At 35.2% G+C, this 21,911-nt stretch overlaps 2 protein-coding genes and 1 pseudogene across 2 annotated transcripts in view; 2 read left to right on the forward strand and 1 right to left on the reverse strand.

The window, feature by feature from the left end:
• Positions 1–608: 608 nt before the first annotated feature.
• LOC112098109 lies at positions 609–1,502 on the reverse strand. Its single transcript, XM_024183724.1, has one exon. The coding sequence runs from the start codon at positions 1,500–1,502 to the stop codon at positions 609–611; it is 894 nt and encodes a 297-aa protein (XP_024039492.1).
• A 445-nt stretch (positions 1,503–1,947) lies between these two features.
• Positions 1,948–7,210, forward strand: LOC112098110 (annotated as a pseudogene).
• A 3,072-nt stretch (positions 7,211–10,282) lies between these two features.
• Positions 10,283–21,911, forward strand: part of LOC18041584 (putrescine-binding periplasmic protein) — an 84,117-nt gene continuing 72,488 nt past the window's right edge. The window contains exons 1-2 of the mRNA XM_024183133.1: positions 10,283–10,990; positions 12,809–12,991. Coding sequence (XP_024038901.1) covers positions 10,748–10,990; positions 12,809–12,991 — 426 coding nt within the window. The 5' untranslated portion in view covers positions 10,283–10,747. The remainder of the gene's footprint in view (positions 10,991–12,808; positions 12,992–21,911) is intronic.

Consider the following 21,911-nt stretch of genomic DNA (forward strand, 5'->3'; position numbering starts at 1 on the left):
AATGAGCTTGTAAATATTCTAGAATACTCCATACATTTCCAGCACATGTAAATATCTAGAATTCTAGGCACATGGTAGAATTCTCTAGAATCTCTAGAGCTTGTCAAGCCTCCCCTATAAATATGGGATGGCATTAGGCATTTGCATCCAACAAACACAACAACAAGCATTGTAATCTCTCTTTGTGCAATACAAATTCTCTTATTCGGCTCAATTGCTCTCTTCTCTAGTTCGAGAAGCTCTAGGCTTACTTAGCAACATTCGGCAAAGTTGTCTAAGTGCCGCACGGGTTAGCTGCGCAAAATACTCATCCCGTGACATTAAGCCCACCACAGTGGAATTTCATATTAATTTCCCGATGACTCGAGCAATTCTTGATTCAAACTCCTCCACCAAGCTGGGGTTTCGATTGAGTGAGTTTTTTTTTTTAAATAAACATACCACTCTAAGGTGGGGGGTTAGGCGGGACCCCTACTTGTCAATTTATAAAAGATAATGAAAGATACAAGGAGAGGGACGAAAACCAAAACCTCCAATCAAGAGAAAAAAATACAATAGAAAAAGAAAAGATTAAGGCATAGCCTAACATGAGAATCATAATAAAATGACTAATGAAGACGGTGATAATATGTCTTACAATACTTACGGCCGGTAAGTAATTTAAATCCCTTTTTCGATTGACCAACAATGCTAAAATTGGGACTTAAGTCTATTCTCTCAGAATTCTCAGGAGCAGATAAAAAGTGTTCGTTATTCGCCAGGTGCTCGTCAGAACTATCATCATTATCAGTATGAGAATTGTAATGCCTAAAATCTGTGCTGGATGCTCGATGAAGATGTGGATTATACTCACCAATGCTCCGCAGGGGAGACAAGCTTTGATCACGAGGTTCTTTATAATCATGAGTTGTGTCATCTTGGGCAATCGACTCCTGAACGGATGTAGAATTTATAACGTTAGGCCGGTTCTCCGAAGGTTTGGTCATCGGGGACCCCGCGTCTGCAATCTGCTTAGTGATGGAAGGCTTAGGTCGAGGAGTATCTGACGGTTGTGGAGTATCTGACGGTAGAACTTCTGACTTCTTACCATCTTCTACTCTGGTCTGTCGATTCCCACTAGGTCGCTGGGGACGAAGCCCCGGATTGGCCACGTAACACGTCTCAATGGTATGGCCAAGGTGCTTGCAGGAAGCACAGTAGAGTGGGATTTTCTCAAAAATTACATTTTGCCAAAATCCAGAATCTCCCACCCCGATTCGTATCCTTGGCAAAGGAGGTTGGGTAACATCATACTCCATTAATACCCTAGCTACAGAAGGGCGAGCTAAAGAGGCAGTAGCTTGGTCAATTCGTAATGGCTTGCCAATAGCTGATGCAATAGAAAATAATGCTTCCCTACAGTGCATGAAGTGGACAGGCAAGTAAGGAAATGAGATCCATACTGGAACTATAGGGGACTCCTCAGAGCACCGAAAATCGGTGGTCCATTTAAAAATTCTCATGACACTCCCATTAATGTGTCATGTCTGCCTAACCCATAGGCGGGAATAGTCATCCTCAACGTCCAATTGAATTAACACATGCCAATTATCTAGTAAAGACACCTTAAAAGTTCCCTTCAATCTCAAAGAAGTAAAAAATTTATGAATTAATTCCATATTAGGTCTATTATAAGAAAATTTACCAACCAATGTCAACTTGAAGGGAATGGCCATCGCTTCAATTTCCGCAACGGAGAATTGCACGTTAGGCTCTCCCCCAAAAGAAGTAACGGTCTTGATTGGAACCATCGAGCTAGTTGGGCCGATCATAATATCCATAAATGATTTTTTATTGGTTCTCTTTTGATTCGAATTGGCGACGGAATTCAAAATTGAGGCATAAGATAGTGCGGATGTGGGCGGTGTAGCATTTTGAGTCAACGGGGTAAATTGGGGATTATTAGAAATGAGTGTTGAGGGCATTCGGGAGGGCTGGTTGTTGGGGTCAGAAATGGATTGGGCTTGGGATTATAACTGCTTGAATGACAGCATTCGAGATTTGGTTGTTAACTTTCTCAATTAAGAAACCTTATCTTGACTCCCAATAATCTTGAAGGTGAAATGCAATTTCAGTTGTGCTAATTGTACCAATTGCGATTAATAGATCCTTCAAATAACAAATTTTAGATAACGTTGCACTTCATGATAGAATGTAAGATAAAACTTGTTTTTTTTTTTCTTTTTTATAGTATTGACATTTGAACACTATCAAAATAGAAAGTAAGATATTGTTCATACTACAATATTATTGTAGCAAAACTAGCTGATAGCAGTATTCATACTACAGTGCTATTTTTCTATCATAGTAATATTTTGTTGGTGGCTAAATATTATTTTTTTTATTAAATAAAAAAGTAGGTAATACTCAAATTAATTTTTAATTTCCAATCTCTCTCGAGTTCTCAATTCAAGTAGCCAATCAAATAAAAATATTTAAAATTAATTAGATCATCCATGGGCCATTTTTTTTTTTCAAAGGAGATGGATTCTTAAAACTACAGGTAATGAAATTAACTAACAAAAACAGGTTTAAATGTCCATTTTAAATTTTTTTAATAATTTTTTGTTTACTATTTTACCAGCTATATAAAGAGTGCCACGTCAATACATCAATTGATTTAGAAATTACATTTGGGGTTTTTTTAATCATATAAAGGTGATTAAATAATTTTGTAAAATTCAGTTGGCTTGCACTTGGTCGCCTCTGTTCTCTGAATGGTCATGGTGTTATCATCATCTTCTTCTTCACTTGTACTAACATTAAATTCTTCTTGTTCACTTGTACTAACATTTTAATTTCCAATCTTTCTCAGCTATATAAAGAGAACTCTTTCTCGGATTCTCGGTAGTCCCACACAGCTCCATCTCACTCCAATTGTCACCCAACAAGACCAATCGCTTAATCAAGACACAGAACAAAAAGAGGATGAGAAATTGGAACAAGAATTTGAGAATTGGAAATCGAAAATGTACGCATCGACCGTGCCTTTGAGAGTTGTTTCTCTTCAGAATTCAATACCTTAATCTTGGGTTAAGGATTTTATGCGAAGTCAAGGAAAGAGATTGAGTTCTCAGATGAATTTGTGTGCTAGCATTGATGGGATCTTAACAATTTATCTGTGCCTTTTAACAAAGTTAAGGCTAAGTCAGCTCTTATATGGCTGCTGATTTGGTTAGTGTTGGTGATCCATGGCTCAGTTTTGCGATTAAAAAGAGATTGATTGAACCAATAGTTGGAGCTGAAGATCAAGATTGGTTCAAATGCTTAAGTCACAAATGGAAGGTAACATCTTTATCATTGTCCCGATATTTTTTATTGTCTTACATTGAAGTTTGGTAATGGAATTTGTTGTCTATTTATTTCCCTTTGTAGTCATTTTATTTATTTTTTTGTTTGCATTTATTTGCACTTACGAAGTCTCAGGTATATCTACGCAGGAATGATGCAGGAGAAATTGATCCTCTAGGTAAAATATGCGCGGCACCATATCAGTGGGGCACAGTGGTGATAGCTTACAAGGAAAGTAAATTTCGAAAGCTTAATTTGGCTCCGATTGAGGCAATAATTGTCTTTAAGCTCATTTAGTTTTATATGAAACAAAATCAAGACTGCCTTTCTCTTCAATCTTTTTGATGATAATATCTTTAGAAGCATCTCATTGACGGGTAATCATGGTACCCCTTAAAGAGTTTATAAACTCAATGATATTATCTTCTGCAAATGGTTCATTAAACTTCTTAGATGTAGTTAAATGTACACTAAGAACAATGAGAAGCTATGCCACTGTAGCATGTAGTGAACTGTAGCTTGTAGTGATGGCACTTAATGAGTGAGTTGCTAGGATGTGAACTAGAAAAATTAAATATTGTCTCCCTGGGAATGCTAGCTCGTAAGTCAGGGTTAATATTAGAGCTTGAGATACTATAACCATGAGAAGCTATTGACCGCCAATTAAAATATCCATTAAAATGTCTAGGGAGTTACAAAGGTGGAGGTATCTCCCAATTTCTAAGGCCATATAGTAGACATCATCCAGGATCCTATTAAAGTGCAGTTAGCCTCCTGCTTGATGCTAATGTCAAACAATTAATAAATTTGGTCAATGTAACTGAAACTTGCTAACTGATGTCAGATTGCGACTTGAGCATCTTAAAATGGGATAGTAGCACTGAATTCTTCTTGCGTAAGATTGAGCAATTGTTCTAACTACTATCTCCTACTGTAGGTTGATTATTATGTTCTAATTATGTCCATTTTGACCCAAAAAATTACATAATCTTGATCTGCATATTGTCACTGAACAGTGTCAATATCGTTTACCAACTAACTTGAGTTTGATATATCAAACACACGGTGTGTCTCTCATGTCTTACCATGATGGAGAAGTTTTCTAATGCATGAAGTAAGCTTCGATATGTCGGTTAGCTTGGAGAAGATATCTCAAAATGAAGAATATGGGGAGTTAATGGGAAGAAACAGTTCAGTAGTTTATAATTCTGTCATTGAGCTGTATCTCTAACATGGTCAAAATTTATGTGAATAAGGACAGGGAATCGTCATTCCTCTTTTCCCTTTTTATACCCGGATATCTCTCAACCTTTATGTGTTGCCCACTGGAGATCTGCTTCTAATAACTAAAATAAAAATTTCATCCACTCAAATAAATGCTGACCAAGCTTTCACAAGAAAAAGTAACATCTTTAGTGAAGTAATTTACAGTTCCTCATCATCTTCGTGTGAGTCTATCAGTATGATCCAAAAACATAATAAATCTTGTTAGATCCTGTTTATTGATGTTTAAATGTTGTTCATTGTGCAATGTAGAAATGATGATGTGAAGTTTCTTTGGTCATCAATTAGTGAGATCTTGTTTGAGGTTGTTTTCTGAAATTAACTGCCAAATGGTAGGTTTTTTTATTTTTTTCCTTCTTGGGTGCATTTGATGGCTCTTTTCTCCTCATTTTAAGCATGTGCCTGCTTGGAATGGGAAGGAATAGGCTTCATAGTTGTTATATATGTTGACATGCTCTGGTCATTACACAATATGTTCAAATTGGAAATTAGAAGGAGATATTTGTTGATGCTTTTTGAGAGATCTGCATTCTATGGACCATAACATGAATAGTGAAAATGGGTTTAAGGACTGGAAAGATCTGTGGTGGCCCCAGCTTGTGGGAAGGATTTCAATGGTTAATTCTCCCAGAGAGGTTATTGGTACAGTTTTGAAGTATATGGGAGCATCATACAATTCAAACGACATCAATTAGCAAGTTGCTGCTGGGAGGATTTCTGTTCAGCAGAATCTGGCATTACTGGGAAACCAAGTACTCTTAATGAAACGATATCTGGTCAATGCATATTATTGCCTGACAGCTGATTTTGTTTGTAAAGTCTGCCTTTTCATACATATGAATGCATATGTTAGTGTTTTCTTCTCCTTCTAATACACATGAATGCATATCTTAGTGTTGTCCTCTCCTTTCCATAAATATGAATGCTTATGTTGGTGTTCTTTTCTGAGATGGATGCAATAAAGGCTTTTTCTTCTAAATTTAGCTGAAGAGAATGCCAAGGAGTGTGAGATTCTATCTCATTAAATTAACAAAAACCCAAAACAATGAAAACCCATATTAATGTGATGTGGATAAATTGGCCACATTTGGCTTGTTGCCTCAACGTGAATTAGCAAGCAATAGAGACTGAAAAAATGGAGTGATAATAACAAGTCATTGTCGTTCGATGAATGCATTTTTAAGCAAAAATAGGTTTGTAACTGAGCAAATTTGTCTGGCATGCCAATTTCAAAAAATTAAATTGTGGTTATTAGCTGTAATGAAGGGGGTTTGTAGGTGCAATCAGGTCGATCCAGGAAAGTTCAACAAAGTTTTGGTTTGGTGTAGTGAAATCGGTTTGTGCAACTTGAGTCTTTCAGATGAACAATGATGAGTTTTCATTTAAAAATGTTATAAATCTGCCGTGCATAGTTTTCTAGTAGAATCATCTATAAATTCAAGTCATTGAAATTGTCTATTTTGTCCAGTTTGAGTTAAGGACACATGTAATATGAAAAATAGTTTTCGAATATTGTGGTTTACCTAACATTTGATCAATCCTATGGTGTGGGCTTTAAGATGTCTAACAACATGTAGAATGCCCCTGCTCACCCCACATTGTTTATCTTATCCAATAATCCGTTATAGATGCTAATATCTTTGTCAATACCTAAAACAGTATTACAAAATCTGAGTTTATTGGGCCTTATATAGGTTCAACTGTTTGACAGTACACACTATCTGAAGGCATTTGGAATTGGAGATGTATGGGTTGCTGTTAGGTGGAGTAGTGATGGTCTTCCTGCTGTCAAACATATGTCTAATGTTGCAGTTGTTTTTCCCAAGTCTGATGCTAGCTTATGGGCTGATCTTTGGGTATAACCATGCCTGCCATTCTACTTTGATATTCACTTTGTTATCTCCATCATAGTAATGATCAGTAAATACGAGAATGTGACTAATAAGTTTGTATTCTCTTTGTAGGCAATCCCTGCTGCGTCAAGACTTGAAACAAACCAAATTGGAGGGTGAGTCAGAGGTCCATCTACATTAATCCATCAATGGATAGAGTTCTGCTTGCAAACAGCAAGAGCATTGCCTTTCAAACAAGAGGTTATACCTGGCGCATCTCCCTCTGCCCTTGAAAGTACTCTTGTTAAGTTGCCTGAAGAACTTCTGATGGATAAACCAAGTCTGGGTTCTAACTTAATCGCTGGAGTTCCCCCGGCTGAAATTCTGGCCAGATGTGAGTTTTTGGAGCCATTATCTGAAGCTACATTGTCGGACTATGAGTGGCTGGTTGCTAATCTGCAAAAATCCACTCCTGTACTGATCAACAGGATGCAACATTGCATGTCATCATCGATCCAAAGCTTTCTAGCAAAAGCTACAATGAAAAATTTATGGCACTGCTTGCCACTCATTACCATGCTGCCAGGGCAATTGCGTCAGTGCGTTCAAAAGCATGACTTCATTAGGAAAGAGGCTTCAGCTACGTTACCTATTTGGGACGTACTGAGATGGCTAAAGTTCTTGAAGTTTTGTTAGAAATGAAAGATGAGTGCTTGTTTGAATAAAGTTGTGGCCAATCTCTCAAAGGTTAAAAAAGCAAGATCACGGAGCTAATGCCACCAATTTCTTCATCATTGTAGCCTCTATAGTTGAAGTTTCCTCATTTGAAGCTCTTTATGCATTTTCCCTGCTCAAGTACATGAAATTGAAGAACTAACCAGATATGATATGCGGAAAGAGGGAAGTTTTCTTCCTTGAATGTGGCCTTGTGATTTGTCATGCGGGAATAGGATGATCACTAGCAAGAACCCTGTCAAGGTAGATTTTATGATATTAACTTATTATTAAGCATTTGCCACTTTAGCAACGATGCATTCATAGCATGAAAGTGCTTTTGAAGATGTATTTTGCTCATGTCTGATATTTAATTACCTGAAAAAGCCTGATGATTTCTTGATATGATTGCTCTGCCAAGCTATCTAAGAAATAGCTATAGAAATCCCTTCATTACATTAGATAATCTTCATTATCTATTTTTGCAATTTGGTGTTTTGTCGTTGGAGCCAGCTGTTTGCTTTTGATAGATTCCATCTTGTGTTTATTCCTTTTCTATAGATTTTGCTGGATTGAAGATATATTTCTTATCTGTATATGTGATTGATATTAAGAGTATGTTTTTGTGTTGTCTCTGTTTTTTCTATTTGATCAAGATTTAATACATGAAAGGTTACTAACAAATTATCTTTGGTCATATTCTCTTTTACGAGACTTTTTTTTGCTAAATTCTTGGAATTATAATTAACTAAATCTTTAGTAACAAGGGGGAGTTTGCCCCTGACTTTGCTTTCTTTCTTTAATCGCATTAATAATCAATCCCCTGCATTTCCGAAACCAAGCGCAAAATCATACGGCGCATTAATTCTCTCTATTGAAGCTTTAAATTTAATGATGCTAGGTATATTTATTTAATTTATAATCCGTCCGGCCACCATGTACTATCTTTTTACGATTAAACCATCTTCAAGAAGAGTTTCCTCAATTTTCTCCAAGAGGAGTTGCAGCGTGTCTCTGATTAGCAAAGAATTAGCAGCAATATTGAGATAACTGAGAAAAATTTGACCAAGTCCATATTCTTGAGATAACTTAAACCGTGACTTAATTTAAACTCAGAGGACCAGAATTTAAAAACCTTTCGGCTAAGCGCCCCTGAGGAATTTTCGAGAGTACGGCTTCTGCTTACCTTTGTTTAATTTCTCTAATATTTTTCTTTCATTTTATTAATAAAGTCAAATAATAAATTAAAGAACGGGGCAAGATTTTTCCAAGTCATGCATTATTTGATTACCATCAATCAAGAAACTGACCAAATTAATTTCTCTCCAAGATTTCCAAAAGTTAGAAAATTTTGTTCAAATAACATCATTAATTATAGAGTGGATCAAACCGTGTAATTATCTTTCATAAAATTAATGTCTTTTTAAGAGTCAAACTTTTTACTTACGCAAACCAGTGGACATCTACTTAACTTTTTTATTTTTGTTATTATTATGCTATTTATTTCAATCCCCAATAACTTGATTAGCAACCATCAAGAAATGACTTCCGAAAACTAGAATTTTGTCATTTGATAATAACATCATAAATTGGAGTTGATCAAACTGAGTTATTTTCTTTCATGAAATTAAAGCCTATTAGTGTCATGCTTTTTTTTAAAAAAAAAAAATCAACATTAACTTTTTTTTAAAAATTGTATAAATTAAGAAGATCATTGAATAGCCTATGTCCTTTACTTTGGGGAGTTTGCGTTCCTACTAGTTGAGTTAGCGTTTGCTTCAACTTGAACTTTATTATTTTTTTGCACCATTAGTCCACATCATCTTTAACTTTATTTTGATAATCATTTCAATCCCCCCATTATGCATTTTTTATGGTGCAAAATTAATTACACACCTAAATAAATTGATTATCATTATTCCACCACCAATATTCTGAAAAGTTATTAGACCAATCCTGCCATTAAGTTTACCATCTTAAAATATGCATTTATCCCTTTGATTATGTAATAAAATTATGAAAATATTCATTTTATCTGGTACTTGGCAAATATAACTTGTTAACTCATTTTCCTGACGCATGGAGCTAAAGCTGTTGCTCCTCCTAATTAAAAAAAGTCGCACAATTTTACCAACTTAGAAGTATTAACATATGTGGACTGATCCCCTCTCCATACATAAAACCTTCTTAAAAAATAATTTTATTACTTATTTGCTTTTAAGTTAATTTATATTTCAAAACAAAAATGGTTTAAGCATAATTTCAGTATCACTTGACCCATTCTCGAACCATTCAAAACTGAACAGGTGTGGAAATAACCAAATAATTGCAAAAATCCAGTCACACTCTTTGGCCCCCCAAAATTCTAATTATATAACTTCTATATATCTCATTGTCTGGTCACGAAGATGATTTTTACAAAATAATAAAAATCAATCATGGATACTAAGAGTTATTTAATCCATTTAATTAAATTATCCCACATTTATTTGTACCAAATAAATTTATATAAAAATTTATAATTCTACTTTTAGATGTGCAACTAAATTTTTAGGAGTAATGATTCAGCCACAAACTCTTGTACAAACTTATTTTGTACAAACTGATGTGGCATGAGAAGATTGGTTGAATTAAATATCACTTGGCCCACATGATTTGTTTTTATTCATTTATATTTTCATTCAACCAATGAATTAATGCCACGTCAGTTTGTACAAAATAAGTTTGTACAAGAGTTTGTGGCTGTATCATTACTCAATTTTTAGTCTCTTATTCTTTATAAAATTTAAATTTGAGTGGCTCATCAAATAGAATTAAAACCATAAAATTAAAAACATTGGTTGATCAAATAAAATTATTGGAAATCATTGAGTATGGTAGATGGAGCTCTTGAAACTATCTAAGCCATGAAATTTACCAGCGAAAAGAGTTTTAAATGTCTATTTTATAAAATTTTTAATATTTTTTTGATTTACCATTTTACCATCCATAGTAAAAGGGTCGCATCAACATTGAACAGTTCAACATATCAGTCATTTGGAATTTACGTTTGGGGTATTTTTGTAATTATGAGAAGGTAAGCTAATCGCAAAATTCATTTGGCTTGCACTTGCTCGCCTTTGCTCTGTGTATGGTTACGGCGTTATCATTATCGTCTTCTCCACTCCTTTAACCGTTCAGATTCCCCTTCTCGACTATCATACCCTACGCCCCGTCTCCGTGTCTCCGATAAACAGTGCTCAATTAAGGCCATCAGATCATCCCGGACCCACATTGATCCAACGGCTCACAATGACCGACAACCTCTCCGTCTCCATTACAAGCTCCCTCTTCAACTCGCTTCTGCTTCCGTCCTGCTCTTTCTCGGATTCGGAGCCCGTATATGCTCGGCTGATCCCACGAAGCTCCCTCTCACTCCAGCTGTCAACCAACAAGACCAATTGCCTTATCAAGACACAGAACAAAAAGAGGATGAGAAATTGAAACAAGAATTTGAGAATTGGAAATCGAAAACGTACGCATTGACCGTGCCTTTGAGAGTCGTTTCTCTTCAGAATTCAGTGCCTCAATCTTGGGTTAAGGATTTTATGCGAAGTCAAGGAAAGAGATTGAAGTTTCAGATGAATTTGTGTGCTAGCATTGGTGGGATCTTTAACAATTTATCTGTGCACTTTAACAAAGTCAAGGCTAAGTCAGCTTCTTATATGGCTGCTGATTTGGTTAGTGTTGGTGATTCATGGCTTAGTTTTGCCATTAAAAAGAGATTAATTGAGCCAATGGCTGGAGCTGAAGACCAAGATTGGTTCAAATGCTTAAGTCACAAATGGAAGGTAACATCTTTGTCTTTGACCCGATAATTTTTATTGTCTTACATTGAAATTTGGTAATGTAATTTGTTCTCTATCTGTATTACCCTTTTTAGTCGTTTTATTTATTTGTTTATTTGCTTTTATTTGCACTAACGAAGTCTCAGGTATATCTACGCAGGAATGATGCAGGAGAAATTGATCCTCGAGGTGAAATATGAGCGGCACCATACAGGTGGGGCACAATGGTGATAGCCTACAAGAAAAGTAAATTTCGAAAGCATAATTTGGCTCCGATTGCAGTAATAATTGTCTTTAAACTCATTTAGTTTTATATCAAACAAAATCAAGACTGCCTTTCTCTTCAATATTTTTTATGATAATATCTTTAGAAGCATCTTATTGATGGGTAATAATGGTATCCCTGAAACAGTCTATAAACTCAATGATATTATCTTCTACAAATGGCTCATTAAACTTTTTCGTTGTAGTCAAATGTACACTCAGAGCAATGAGAAGCTATGCCACTGTAGCATGTAGTGATGGCACTTAATAAGTGAGTTGCTAGGATGTGAACTAGAAAAATTAAATATTGTCTCCCTGGGTATGCTTGCTCATAAGTCAGGGTTAATATTAGAACTCAAGATACTTTAACCATGAGAAGCTATTGACTGCCAATTAAAATATCCTTTAAAATGTCTAGGACGTTATGAAGGTGGAAGTATCTTCCGATTTCTAAGGCCACATGGTAGATATCATCCAGGATCCTAGTACGGTGCAGTTAACCTCCTGCTCGATGCAATTAATAAATTTGGTCAATGCCACTGAAACATGCTAACTGACGTCACAATGCGACATGAGCACTTCAAAATGGGACAGACGGTCGGTAGCACTAAATTTTTCTTGCCTAAGATTGAGCAATTGGTCTAACTACTAACCCCTTTTGTAGGTTGATCATTATTTTTTCAATTGTTTTCAGTCTGACCCAAAACGTTACAGAATCTCGATCTGAATATTGTCACTGAACACTGTCAATGTCGTTTAGCGTAGCCAACTAACTTGAGTTTGGTAAAACAAACACACAGTGTGTCTCATGGCTCACAATTCAAATTATCATTTGTAATGATGGAGAATTTTTCCAATGTATGAAGTATGCTTTGATACGTGGGTTACCTTGGAGAAGGTATCTCAAAATAAAGAATATGGGGAGAAAACAGTTCAGTAGTTTATTATTCTGTAGTCAAGTTTTGTCTCAAAAATGGTCAAAATTTAAATGAATAAGGACAGCGGATCTTCATTCTTTTTTTCCCTTTTTTATACCGAGATATCTCTCAACCTTTACATAATCCCCACTGGATATCTGCTTCTAATAATTAAAATAAAAATTTCACCCACACAAATAAATACTGACCAAGCTCTAACAATAAAATGTAACATCTTTAGTCAAGTGATTCACAGTTCCTCATCATCTTAGTGAGACTATCAGTATGTTCCAAAAACATTATAAAACTGGTTTGTTCCTGTTTATTGATGTTTAAATGTTGTTCATTGTGACATGTAGAAATGATGAGGCGAAGTTTATTTGGCCATCAATTTGTAAGATCTTGTTTGAAGTTGTTTTCTGAAATGAACTGCCAAATGGTAGTTTTTTTGGGGCATTTGATGACTCTTTTTTCCTCATTTTAAACATGTGCTTGCTTGGAACAAGAAGGATTAGGCTGCAGAGTTGTTATATATTTTGACATGCTCTGGTCATTGCACAATTTGTTCACACTGGAAACTAGAATGAGAAATTTGTTGCATTCTATGCAGAATAACATGATTCATGAAAATGGATTGTAGGACTGGAAAGATCTGTGGCAGCCTGAGCTCGCAGGACGAATTTCAATGGTTAATTCTCCCCAAGAGGTTATTGGTTTAGTTTTGAAGTATATGGGAGCATCATACAATTCAAACGATATTGATTCGCAAGTTGCTGGTGGGAAGATTGCTGTTCAGCAGAATCTGGCATTACTGGCAAACCAGGTACTCTCAAAGAAATGATATCTGGTCAATGCATGTTATTGCCTGACAACTGATTTTGTTTGTAAAAGTCTGCTTCTTCATACATATGACTGCATATGTTAGTGTTTTCTTCTCCTTTTCATACATATGAATGCATATGTTACTTCTTTTCCTTTCCATACATATTAATACATATGTTGGTGTTCTCTCCTGAGATGGATGCAATAAAGGCTTTTCTGAAGAAATGTCAAGGGATGTGAGATTCTGTCTCATAAAATTAACAAAAACCCAAAACAATGAAAACCCATAATAATGTGGTGTGGGTAAATTGACACCATTTGGTTCGTTTCCTTGATGTGAATACGCGGGCAATAGAGACTAACAAAATGAAGTGACAACAAGAAGTCAGTGTCCTTTGATGGATGCATTTTTAGGCAGAAATAGGTTTGTAATTGACCAAATTTGTCTGGCATGCCAATTTCAAAAAAATTAAATTATGTGGTTATTAGCTGTAATGAAGGGGGATAGTAGGTCCAATCAGGTGGATCCAGGAAAGTTCAACAAAGTTCTGGTATGGCGTAGAAATTGGTTTGTGCAACTCAAGAGTCTTTCTGGTGAACGATGATGGGTTTTGATTTATAAATGTTATAAATCTACCGTGCATAGTATTCTAGTAGAATCATCTATAAGTTCTAGTTATTGAAATTGTCTACCTTGTTCAGTTTGAGTTAATGGCACATGTAATATGAAAAATAGTTGTCGCATCTTTTAGGTTACCTAACATTTGATCAATCCTATTATGAGGGCTTCAAGATGTCTAACAATATGTGGAATGCCCATGCTCCTCCCCATTGTTTATCTTATATAATAATTTGTTTTAGATGCTAATATCTTTGACGATACCGGTAACAATATTATAATATCTGCGTTTATTGGGTTTTACATAGGTTCGACTGTTTGACAGTACACACTATCTGAAGGCATTTGGAATTGGAGATGTATGGATTGCTGTTGGGTGGAGTAGTGATGTTCTTCCTGCTGTCAAACGTATGTCTAATGTTGCAGTTGTTGTTCCCAAGTCTGGTGCTAGCTTATGGGCTGATCTTTGGGTATACCCGTGCCTGCCATTCTACTTCAATATTCACATTGTTATCTCCTTCATATTAGCGATCAGTAAACACGATAATGTGACTAATAAGTTTGTATTCTCTTTATAGGCAATCCCTGCTGCCTCAAGACTTGAAACAAAACAAATTGGAGGGCGAGTCAGAGGTCCATTTCCATTAATCCATCAATGGATAGAATTCTGCTTGCAAACAGCATGATCATTGCCTTTCAAGCAAGAGGTTATCCCGAGTGCATCTCCCTCTGCTCTTGAGAGTACTCTGGTTAAGTTGCCTAAAGAACTTTTGAAGGGTAAACCAAGTCTGGATACTAACTTAATTGCGGGAGTGCCCCCAGCTGAAATTCTGGCCAGATGTGAGTTTTTGGAGCCATTATCTGAAGCTACTTTGTCAGATTATGAGTGGCTGGTTGCTAATCTGCAAAAACCTGCTCCTGTCTTGATGAAAAGGGTGCAACGTTACTTGTCATCATTAATCTTTAGCTAAAGGTACATTGAAAAGTTAATGGCACTGCATACCAGTCATTATAATTGGGTCAGGGCAATTAGGTCAGAGCATAACTTCATTAGGAAAAGAGGCTTCAGCTACGTTAAATATTACAGGATGTACTGAGATGGCTGAAGTTGTTGAGGTTTTACGAGAAACGAAAGATGAGTGTTTGTTTGAACAAAGTTGTTGCCAATCTTGCAGAGTTCGAGAAGAAAGATCACGGAGCGAATGCCACCGATTTCTTCATCATTGGAGCCTCCATAGTTGAAGTTTCCTCATTTGAAGCTGTTTATGCATTAAGCTTATTCCCTGCTCAAGTACAGGAAACTGAAGAATTAACCAGACATGATATGCTGAAAGAGGGAAGTTTTCTTCCTTGAATGTGGCCTTGTGATTTGTAGTGAAGTAATAGGATGATCACTAGCAAGAACCCTATCAAGGTAGACTTTATAATGTCAACATATTATTAAGCATTTGTCAATTTAGCACTTTCGCAATGATACATTCATAGCATGAAATTAATTATATGATCCTGATTAATCAATTAATCTTCATGAGATTTAATCTAGTTAAAACTAAGTACAATCATCGTTAACAAATACTGAAATTGGGTAAATATGATCTCGACATTGAAGAATTTGAAAACACAACCCACAGAGGAAATTACTTATTGCATGGGGATGGAGATGGTTACTGCAGGGATATAGAATATGTGCAAGGTGTTGTCCACTGCTCTTTGGGTTGTGGTGTGACTTGCGATTTCAAGGTTGCCCTGAAACAATGGAAAAGATTAACATATCCTCCAATGAATAAAAACGGCTTGACTAATTCAAATTACTCAGGATCAGGTGGCAATAATAACAGTCCATTTACTTTTCCAGGATCAGATGTTGATAATAATAGTTTATTAAATGACAAATCATTGTTCTTGGGGGTTGGTTGTATACGTCATTACTACTTCAAGTAGAAGAAAAAGGTTGTGCAGGTGATTTCAGAAATAAAATACATTCTGAGAGATGATGGTCCATTATTGCATGCCCCCCAGATTTAAGAATCATCACTTTTCCTTAAAAAACTGCTACGCTTTGATTTTAGTGCTGAATATTTATTGAACTCTGATAGAGGGAGTTTGAAGTCAAACTCGTACTTACGGGTTATCTAATTGCGAGTTGCTGTCCATAGCTGCTGATTTGTAGTGATTATCTAATTGACTGAGGTAACAACAATTTTTTTTTTAATTTTCAGTAAAATAAATTCTCCTAGTTAATTTGTTTCAAGTTAAATTATTAATTACTTAAACTCTGTTTTAAGTCTTTAATTTTATGTCTTGGCGTATATGCAGAATTGGATTCTTGAGCGTGCTAGACACAACCAACAATGAAATTGACAGTAAATAAACATTACAATGTGTGGACTCCGGTAGCTGCCCTACAAGTCTACAACTTCACAAATAATAATTGAGTAAGCACCTTTGATTCTCGGGACCCTTCAATGAATTTCTAGCCCCGTTGACTCCGCCGACTAAAGTTCTGTTAAAAAAAAAAAATACACAGAATTCCACCAAATGCAAAACGCGTGGAATTTAATTTTTGGCCGTGTGGACCAAAACATAATTTAACGAAAAAAGAAAAAAAATGATAAGATTTCTAAAACGTGTGGAAGGTGATCCATATTTTACTGAAACGACTTGTTAAAATTTTCAAAGATTTAGAATATTTAGTCATAAATTACGCGCATGTTAATTTTTCCGCCATTGACTATCATATTCTAGACTTAATGGTACCTTTCTTGATGAAGGGTATTTAGTCTCTCTTCTCGTCTTATAAAAATTATATTAATTGATTTCTTGTTATAATTAATAGTCTTTAGGAACGGATAACTTTATTGTTTTCATGACCAAATTATGCCTCCTAAGGTTGCGACTATTAATAAAATTAATATTTAAAGTTTATGTTAAAAGATATAAGATTTTATGCATTCATTAATTGTTATTAGCTAAATGATGAATTATTTTTTAAACCCAATCAGTTGATGCATCTGCAAGAGTTTTTTCTTTTATTGACCATAATTATATTCAGGGTACAATAAATTGTCTTTGGTGCTTGGAAAATATGACTTCTTACTTCAAGTTTGATATGTCTCTCTCCATAAGCTTACTGGAAATATATCCTCATCTACTGTCATTTATCTAATATCAATTGAAAGATCTCACTTTTTCAAACTATCACTTCCAAGTCTCATTGTCACTTAGCCATTCTTGGACCATTCAAAACCAATCTGTTGAAATATTGATTATATCTTGATTTTCATCAATTATAGTCAGAGTTTCTCCAAATCAATTCCCTTATTCAAATAATACAGAAAAATAGTAATTTAATAGTAAAATAAATAGGTGTTGATTATATATCCTAAGTTTCATCGATTATGTGATCAAAATGGCATTGTTGATTTATTTCTTGTTCAATGTTAATTAATTTTAGGGGAATATTCGGCCAACCTCTGTAATTTTAGAGTGATCATTAATTAATTAAACAATACAAATATCTAAAGTGATTAGATGTTTGCTGACAATACAAGTTCATGACTTGAAATTTGATCTCTATCGATTGGTTTACAAATGGACGCACTTGTGCCTTTGTGGCGATAATTGAAGAGAGATATGAAGTTGTAAAGATTTGGCAGTAGTAAATTGTTATAAAGACATAATGACAAGTTCCCATGATTAGTATTTTTTTCCAAAAACTTTTTTACAACAAATTCATCTCGCCCAAAAATTATATTTTGCTAACTAACAATAATTGAGCACTTGGCCGCATTGACTCCACGTCTCCACCTACTTTCTAAGGAAAAACATGGAAATGTAATCTCCACAAAATGCCAAACGTGTGGAATTTAATTTTTGGCCTTGTGAACCAAAATGCAAATGAAAGAAAAAGAGAGAAAAAAATAAGGCCCAAAGACTACGAAAAGATATAAAAGTCTTTGGGCCTTTTTATAACGGTGAATTTTTTAAAAGGAAAAAATAACAACACTTCTATGGTTTGTTTTGATAATCACATTTACGTATACTCTCTAATTTTCAAAATGGACACATAAATCTTTTTTTTTTCTACAAATGTATATTATTCATATTTTTTATTATTTTTAATATCATATTGTTATTTATTATAAATGTTTAAAGTAAATTTTTAGGTTAAAATATAATAAAAGGGTATAATCGTTCTCTTATTAAACACCCGTACTTTTAATTTCTATCCATTTGTCATCTCAATCTCTCTCAATTATTCTTTATTGCTAGCTCAAAACGTGTTGCTGTTGCAAATTATAGAAAAAAAAAGACAAATATGGAAAAGAAAAAAGGGAAGAAAATTAGTGCATGAAAGACTTGGAGAAAACAACGAAGTAAGCCAACTATAATCTAGCTGGGTGTATAAATTGTTTGATGCTTTATAAGCAAATTACATACAGAGACAGATAGTGTGTGTTCTTTTTTTCATAGTTAAAGATATAGTTAGAATGGGTGGTTCAAAATAAAAAATGGTGATAATGTTTGTTATGTTATGAATAATATTTAAAAGTGGGTGGAGTGAGGGGTGTTTGGATCACGAGAGATTTGCTCTTTTGCGACTCAAACATTTCTTCTATGATCCTCGTAATTCTCTTTACGACGGGGTTGATGATGAGGGAACTATTGATTGTTGTCAGTGGGAAAGGGTTGAGTGCAGCAACACCACAGGCTGAGTGATAGCACTAGACCTTTTTGAAATGTATTCGGGAGAGTACAGCTGGTATCTGAATGCTTCTTTGTTTACTCCCTTCCAACAACTTGAGTCACTTGATTTAACTGCCAACCAAATAGCCGGTTGTGTTGAGAATGAAGGTGCTTCGTTTAATTTAATTAATTTACTTTCTCCCCCCTAATTTAAGTTGAATATCAAGACCGAGCAACTATACGCATATTCATTTAGTCGACAATTTTGACTTTTTTTAAGTGATTAATTAATTTTAAAATTACACCAATATCTATGATTTTTTTTTTTATTTTGCTTGCAGGTCTAGAGAGGCTATCAAGATTGAACAACTTGAAGATGCTTAATTTAAGTGATAACTCGTTCAACAATAGCATTTTATCATCTCTAACTCATCTTTCATCATTAAGATCATTAAATTTATTTTGGAATAGATTGGAAGGAAGTATTTGTCAAAGTTTTTGGCTGCAACTTCTAGAAGCTACATCTAGAAGCGTTGATGCAGCAAATGTTGAAGGGACCGCCAAGGAAGAATGAAGAAGATGTTGCAGAAGTTGATCTTGACAAATGATGGTTGAAACGCCAAAATGGAAGAAAGAAAAATGTTGGAACACGGCTTTGAAGAAGCCACGAGAAGAATAAAGAAAATATTAAAATAATAGCCAATTTTGGCTATATAAAGAAAGCTCCCCATTTTTGGTTTTTTGCATCTAATCCTCGGCTTCTTTTCTTCATTCAGAGAGTATTTCTTTGGGGTGTATTTGGGGCTTAGGTGAGAGAAAATTATTTCTGAGAGTGTGGTTGTAATAATTTTCCACATAGTGAATATTTTTTCTCTGGTTGTCTTTTTGACAACGGCTGTGGTTTTTCTCCGGATTTGGAGTTTTCCACGTAAATCTTGTGTTGTGTGATTGGTGTATTCTCCATTAAATTTTTCTGTTAATTTGTTGCTTGACAAATTGCTTGGAGTGATCTTGGGAGGAAGCTCAATTTCCTAACAGTGGTATCAGAGCCATTGATTTAAGTTTTGGTGTTGGGGCACTGTTCACGTATACGGTACTGTTCACGTATACGGTACTATTCACGTGAAGCAGTGGGAGCCAATCCAAACAGTCTGTGGTGAAGAGTAAAAGCTTATCTGCAAAGCAAATATGTCAGGATTGAATTTTCAAGTCCGGTGAAATTTGAAATAGAAAAATTCGATGGGAGAATTAACTTTGGCTTGTGGCAAGTTCAAGTCAAAGATGTGTTGATTCAATCTGGGTTACACAAGGCATTGAAGGGGAAGCCATCCCCTGCTTCCAGTAGTGGCTCTGGAAAAACTAGTATAAGTGATGAAGATTGGGAAGAATTAGATGATAGAGCTGCAAGTGCCATACGACTGTGTCTAGCAAAGAATGTTCTTGCAAATGTAGGAAAAATTCCTATAGCGAAAGAACTTTGGGAGAAGCTAGAAAAGTTGTATCAGACAAAGAGCATCTCAAATTGATTGTACCTGAAGGAGCGATTTCACACACTGCGAATGGCTGAAGGTACAAAAATTTTCGATCACCTCAGTGTTCTCAATGGTATTGTGTCAGAACTAGAAGCCATTGGAGTTAAAATTGAAGATGAGGACAAGGCGCTTAGGTTACTATGGTCACTTCCAACTTCCTACAAACACTTGTTACCTACTTTGATGTACGGGAAGGAGACAGTAAATCTTGAAGAAGTTACTAGTACTTTACTCTCAGAAGAAAGGAGACTGGGTGGTGAAAGTACTAAAACTACAGATGTCTCGGCTTTGGCAGTTGTAGGGAATTGACAGAAAGATAAATCTAAGAAGAAAGGAGTCTGCTGGGGGTGTGGACAATCGGGGCACTTAAAAAGAGATTGTCATAGTAGAAATGGAGCAGGATCGGCAAGTGGCTCCAGATCAGATACTGATAGTATTGCTAGTGGTAAGTCTCTCATCATCGTGGGAGACGATGATCCCTTGTAAAATGGATGATGATGACATCCTCATGGTATACCGCTAGTACCATGAAAGGGGATATGTTACTACTAGCGGGTCCACAAGATTTACACACAAGGCATGGTTGGCATTGATGCAGGGTGTGTGGTGGAATTTATGTTGATGGCTGACAAACTTCCAGGAAGGCCAACATGGAAGTTGCACCATAAATTTCAGCAGGATATTTCGACATGTGCCGATGTAAAATTCTTAGAATTGGTAATTAATTCTAAGTGGTATACTCTTTTATGGTGGGGTATGATAATTCTCTATGGTGAGGAAAATAATAAACTTGGTGTGAAGATTGATTGGTTCTCAATCAAATCTCCAAGTGGGAGAATGTCAAAGTTTTTGGCTGCAACTTCTAGAAGCTACATCTAGAAGCGTTGATGCAGCAAATGTTGAAGGGACCGCCAAGGAAGAATGAAGAAGATGTTGCAGAAGTTGATCTTGACAAATGATGGTTGAAACGCCAAAATGGAAGAAAGAAAAATGTTGGAACACGGCTTTGAAGAAGCCACGAGAAGAATAAAGAAAATATTAAAATAATAGCCAATTTTGGCTATATAAAGAAAGCTCCCCATTTTTGGTTTTTTGCATCTAATCCTCGGCTTCTTTTCTTCATTCAGAGAGTATTTCTTTGGGGTGTATTTGGGGCTTAGATGAGAGAAAATTATTTCTGAGAGTGTGGTTGTAATAATTTTCCACATAGTGAATATTTTTTCTCTGGTTGTCTTTTTGACAACGGCCGTGGTTTTTCTCCGGATTTGGAGTTTTCCACGTAAATCTTGTGTTGTGTGATTGGTGTATTCTCCATTAAATTTTTCTGTTAATTTGTTGCTTGACAAATTGCTTGGAGTGATCTTGGGAGGAAGCTCAATTTCCTAACAGTATTGACTTTAAAGGTACATAATTAAAACTTCATCCCTTCTCCAAGCTCTTTCATTAACTTGCTAAAATAAGACTCAAGGCTTTCAATTCAATTTTTTTTATGATTAGTATTTAAAAAAAAAAAAACAGTTTTAAGCAATTTATAAATACAAGTTTTAATGGTTATCGTAATTTCATCTTGTAATTTCATATGTCTTGAATTTAAGATTAAAAAAAAAACTCTAATAGCGAACCAAACACCTCCACAACTTATTATTATTATTATTATTATTATTATTTGTGGTGAGGTTGGAAACATTCAACTTAATTTGTACTTATTTCAGAATTTGATTCTTTGAGAGATTTAGAGGAGCTAGACATTGGCGGGAACAAGATTGACAAATTTGTTGTCTCAAAAGGTACTACAAATACCACAAAAAATGTAAACTTTTACAAATTAGCTGGATTCTTTGCCATTTGGTTTATTATTTTACAGGTTTGAGTAAGTTGAAGTCTCTTGATTTAAGTTATATCAAACTCAACCGTAATATCTTATCTTCTCTAACTGTCTTTTCTTCAATAAGAGAATTACATCTAAGTGATATCGGATTCAAAAGAACATTTGATGTTCGAGGTAAGCCTAAGCCTTACTTTCTCATTTTCTATATGCCAACTAGATTTGTGTATCATCGACATAATTTAATATTTAATTTGAT

This window comes from Citrus clementina, unplaced genomic scaffold (genome assembly GCF_000493195.1).
Source record: "Citrus clementina cultivar Clemenules unplaced genomic scaffold, Citrus_clementina_v1.0 scaffold_5, whole genome shotgun sequence".
Classification (NCBI taxonomy): Eukaryota; Viridiplantae; Streptophyta; class Magnoliopsida; order Sapindales; family Rutaceae; genus Citrus; species Citrus x clementina.